Source organism: Pygoscelis adeliae, unplaced genomic scaffold (assembly GCF_000699105.1).
Source record: "Pygoscelis adeliae isolate BGI_AS28 unplaced genomic scaffold, ASM69910v1 Scaffold752, whole genome shotgun sequence".
NCBI lineage: Eukaryota > Metazoa > Chordata > Aves > Sphenisciformes > Spheniscidae > Pygoscelis > Pygoscelis adeliae.
This window is the reverse complement of record NW_008824303.1, coordinates 12,324-17,834: the sequence shown is the minus strand read 5'-3', so window position 1 is coordinate 17,834 and position 5,511 is coordinate 12,324. Positions and strand designations below refer to the sequence as shown.

At 39.5% G+C, this 5,511-nt stretch overlaps 1 protein-coding gene across 1 annotated transcript in view; it reads right to left on the bottom strand.

Moving 5' to 3' along the window:
- Positions 1-216: 216 nt before the first annotated feature.
- Positions 217-5,511, bottom strand: part of TLR7 (toll-like receptor 7) — a 10,564-nt gene continuing 5,269 nt past the window's right edge. Inside the window, exon 2 of the mRNA XM_009318873.1 lies at positions 217-3,470. Within this exon, the coding sequence (XP_009317148.1) occupies positions 330-3,470 (3,141 nt within the window). The 3' untranslated portion in view covers positions 217-329. The remainder of the gene's footprint in view (positions 3,471-5,511) is intronic.

Below are 5,511 nucleotides of genomic sequence, written 5' to 3'. Positions count from 1 at the left end.
GCTGGAGGCCTCCAGTGAACTGAAACCTGGAAGTGGTGATTCTGTTCTAAACCAGGAACTTCCAGCGGGTAGTGCATCTTCTCTTGCTGTGCAGCAATCATGCCAAGCAAGGTGTATGTCAGCTAAACACCTGTGCTGGCAACAGTTTCTGTTCAATCTTGTCATGGCAAAACAAGTGAACTATCAGCTTTAGAACTAATTGTGCATTTCATTTTAGGGTACAATATCACAATTACATTTATCCTCCATGCTTCGACAGTTTCTCCAAATGAAGTTTAGGATCTTTTGCTCCCTGTGCATCATAACAATATTTACAGGGAAGGGTAGAGCTAGACAGTTTCTTGGAGAAGCTTGTTGTAAGCCAGGGTATTGCTTGTAGCTATTGCATTTTTCAGGCACTGCCAGAAGTAGGGCTGAGATCGAGGGTTAGTTGGCCATTCCAGGACAGAACTTCTACACAGCCTTTTCCTCAGCCGGACATACCGGGACTTCTGCAAAACCTTCTCAAGAAATATCAAGATAATGACATCCATTTTTTCATCAAGAAGCCGCTGGTGGGCCATGTAAAATATTGTCTTGAAGCTGCCGCTTTTAATATACTTGTTGGTTAGCACAAATATGGTCTTTTTGCTCAGCTGAATGCTCTGGGAAAGGTTGTCAAAGACTGGCTGTCCTGGGAGCCAGTCCCTTTCTTCCAGGCATAAATTGAACTGTCTGGCTTTTTGATCTTCCAGCCTTTCAACCAGTTCTGTCAGCACCCACTCATTCACAGCCGGATCTTTATTGTCATAGGCAATAAAAGCATCGTAGCAAGCATCTGGTAAAGATAAACGCCGATAGCCCTTCAACTTGGCAGTGCAGTAATGGTAACTATACCACACATCCCAGAAATAGAGATGGCTCGTCACTGTGAACACCATAAAGCCTAGGACTGTTGAAGTTGACAGAGCATACAGGATCAAATACGAGGTGTCCAGCTCACAGGTATACAGATCCAAGAAAACCACACTCCTTCCCTTATGGGCCCCTGGGCCAGCACAGGTCACATCTGTGGCCAGAAGAGGAATAGTCACTTGAGTCTGATTGATCCACCAAACAAACCACACGGCATCACAATTGCACTTGAAAGGATTGCCATGCAAAAGCAGCATCCTCAGATTGTTAATGACATTTTCAGGGAAGCTAGATTTCTTAATTATTTGGATCCTGTTTGAGCTGAGGTCCAAGTATTTCAGATTAAAAGCGCCTCTGAGAAAATGTTTGCTTAGCCGTTGAATGCGATTGTTTCGGAGCACCAGTTCTTGCAGGGTTGAAGAGCAATTGGACAGTTCTTGGGGAACAGTAACCAGAAGGTTATTGCTGAGGTCCAGAGTTACTAGTTTCTTCAGACAGTGGAGTTTTCCCCAGTTGAAACTCTTCATTTGGTTATTGGTTAAGTTGAGGATCTTGAGTTCTGGAGGCATAGCTTCAAAAACACCAAGAGGCAAAAAACTGAGCGAGTTGAAGGAAATATCCAGTTGTTCCAGGCTGGTCAGATTCTTGAAGAATGATAAGTATCTAGCATTCCCATCCATCCATAAAACATTTAAACGATTTCCTCTGAATTCTAAAATTTGAAGAGATTGACTTTCCATTCCTGTGTTAATAGTGGTAGAAATCTCATTCTCATTCATCATCAGCTTCTTCAGATGGGCCAAGTTTTTCATAAAACTAAGCACGTGAGTAACACCTTCTGCCAGAAAATAATGTTTGTTATTGCTTAGGTCTAGAATTTCTAAAAGTTTTAGCTCTTTGAAAGCAGTTGAGTATAGCAAGTCAATCCTGTTGTTAGAAAAATCCAGATATTTCAATCCAGACAAATAGTAGAATTCACTTCCATTTAAAGTTTGACTTATTGCATTACCTGACAAGTTGAGGCATCTGAGGAAACTAAGACCACGGAAGTCTGAGGGGTTAATAAAAAATATGTTGTTTCTGCTTAAATCCAGAGTTTCTCCGTATTTCAGGCACTCTTCGTTAACTGAAGATCGGTAGGAAGCAGCCTCTTTGTCTTTGGACCTGCAACTTCGCCCATACTCATCATACCTGAAATAATGCATCTCTTGTAATACTTGCCTGTTGTATTGCTCTACTGAAATCCTAGGATTAGAGCAAAATCCATAAAAGTTGCTTTCACTTGAAGAAGGAGAAATTTTATTCACTGAGAGGTCTATGAATTTAAGAGCTGGGAATTCTTTGAACACTTTCAGGTCAGCAACTTTAATAAAATTAGTCCCGAGATCCAACACTGTTAGATTTCTAAGACTGAGCAATGGATCTAGATTTCCTTCTCTCAGTTCTTTAAAGACATAACCCCTGATCCTCAGGGTTTCCAGGTTAGAGAGGGAGGAAAATGTCTTAGACAGATTCAAGGATGGAGAATACATCTGCAGTTCAAAATTAAAGGACAAATCAAGCTCTACAAGGCCAGGGATAAACTTCAAAAACTGAGCATCTCCAATCTCCTTTATGAGGAAATTTTGGGAGAGGTCAAGCTCTTTGAGATTTCTGATGTTTTTAAACCAGCTGCTGGGTATGCTCTGAAGAGAGTTACTGTGAAGTCGCAAAATTCTTAAATTTTTCAGGGAATAAAAAGCCTTTGAATGTATCTCAATTGTGCTCCTGGGGCAGGGAATACAAGGATATGGGGCATTATAGCAACGTGGGCAATTACCACTCAGATCAAGAATTTCTAGGTTGTGAAGGGCACTTAAATCTTGTTCTTGAATCACTTGAATCATGTTATTGTAAACATACAATTCCTTTAAAGTAGATGACAAATTGGGTGGAATATGAGTTAAGTTGTTAGACTTCAGGGATAGTATTGTTAATTTTTTCAGCTCCAGAAAGGCTGTTTTTTCAATTTCAAATGAAACATTGCACGGATTACGGTAGTAACAGTTCTGTCCCAGATACAATATTTCTATGTTTCCTAGCTCTGACAAATTGGCTCTTTGGATAGAAAAGATACTGTTCGCTTCCAGGCTCAGCAGACTTAAAGTAGCAGGAAGACCCTGGGGTATTTCCAACAGCTGGTTTGCATCCAAATACAATGACTTCAGTCTTGTCAGGGCAGCAAAACTGCCATTCTCAATCTCCGGTCCGCTGGTGCACACATGATCTTTGGGCCCCATTCTGACAGGCACACAGTTGCATCTGAAGTCAATCTCCACGAGGTTTTCAAGATGAGCAAAGGATGTTGGGCTGATATGGGGGATATGGTTAATATTCAGGGTAAGGTTGGTAGCGTTTGCAGGGATCCCTCTGGGGACTTCCATGAGATGCCGATCGGTGCAGTCCACTGTCACAGTGCCTTCAAAGGCATTAACATCACAGGGTAAACTTTTGGGAAACCAAGCTCCTGACAGCAGCATTGGAAATAGGAAGAGCAAGACAAATGGCAATGCATTCAACATCTTTGCACAAGGTACCTAAAAATAAGGAAATAGGGAGGTATTAATTTAATTCAATGAGAACACGTCATAGGACATCAGATCAAGCATGTACTGGGTCAGACCAAATATACAGCTAACCTGGGGTCCTGTCTCTCACACTGGCTAGAATTGATGTGCAGGTAGAATTATAAGTTTGGGGAAGGTATATGTTGGTATTTCCTCAAATGCCTTCTTTATTTTCTTATCACTAAGTATTGTAGTGTTAACATAAATATCACTCTCTAAATAATGAATCATAAAAAAAAAAAATCTACTGAAAAAATGACAAGGCAGATGGTTAAAGGCTATGTCTCTGTGAATTTTCTTTTTTTAAAGGGAACAAGTGGTGTTAAACATCCACCAGATTGCCATGGTGTAAGAGCGTAAACGAGCAAAGTTAATTTTTTGAAGCATATGAAAGATAGAGAAAATCTAGAGTCACTTAAAAGTTACTGTAAATTTTCAAAACCACACTAACAGGTGAGTGCCTAATTCAAATTTCACATTATAAGAATTCTTAGAATCATAGAATATAATCATAGAATCATTTAGGTTGCAAAAGACCCTTAAGATCATTGAGTCCAACTGTTACCCTAGCACTGCCAAGTCCCCCACTAAACCATGTCCCTAAGCACCACATCTACACATCTTTTAAATACTTCCAGGGATGGGGACTCCACCACTTCAGGAACATTGAGCCTGAAGGAACATTGAGGAACAGCAGCCTGTTCCAATGCTTGACAACCCTTTCGGTGAAGAAATTTTTCCTAATCTCCAATCTAAACCTCCCTGGGCGCAACTTGAGGCTGTTTCCTCTTGTCCTAAAACACACTTTGTTGTTTTTCACAACTAGCATAGTAAGTATGCTTCAGTGGGGATTGTTACCTGTTTAATGTGGGATATACCAAGATGTGTTAAGTTATTGAGATGCTTTAAAAATGTATGTCTTTCCCTTATCTATCTGTTGCCCCATAAAACTTTGAAGTGGTTTCCTTTGAACGCTGATTCCTTGGGAGGATTCTGCTTGGATGGTTGTCTCCACATGTAGAAAATGCATTCCAACACAAGCTAAAAACCTTCAGGTGAGAGAGATTTTCCATAAATGCCAGCTGAGATGTGAGTACTGCCTGTTGTGGCTCAAGTCTAATACTTCTAGATTTCTAATTTCTTGTAATGCAAAACCACAAGTAAAGTCCAATATACCGTTTGATAGACAGATTTAAATATTTGAAATCACATAGATTGAATTCAGTGCCATTCAAAGCCTGACTAACGCAATTTGTAGACAAATTCAATCAGGTAATTTCCCCAAAGCTTATTAACTGATCTGAGTTTAAACTGATCTGATTTAATGAATGTGAGGCTTTTGAAGCTCAGATCCAGTGCTTTGCAAGGTCAGGTATACTGTGGTCTGAGACCAGGTAAAATAAATAGTCCATGTTTTTGTCCTAGCAAGTGCATGAAAGGCTCAACTAGTCATCTTTTCACAAAGTTAAATGGATTTTTTCCCAACAAATTCTAACAGACTAGTCTTATCTTGTCATAAAGGTGATGTCTTGCAAATTAATTTGTGAGATTATTAACACTTTGAAAGATAATGAAGTTGGGTTGTTTCATAAAGTTGATCCCAGAATAAAAAAGCCTGACTTTTTAGGGAAACAGAGTTTTTGAGTGATGTTCAGATAGGTCTTCAAAAACATAACATGGAAGATTTAATCATTTTTAAGATACTGGAGAAGAAAAAGACTGTGTGAGTTTTAGATACTGTCAGTATATTTTTTTCTCAAAATTTAAAGATAACTTCATCCAGAAAGGTCAAACTCTGCAAGAATTTTTCAAAAGCTATTTCATTCCTTAAATAATTAAATGTAAGGCATAAAACAGTTCACGGGGGCATGCTATGAAGCCAGATGGCAGGTACAACAGTTAGAGAAGGGCTGGTAAGAATTCAAGTGTTTAATTTGTTAAAGGTTTTGCAAAGCCAGCAAGTGTTTGGATGCAAGTGTTACTCATGCAGGACTCACATACAAAATGAGCA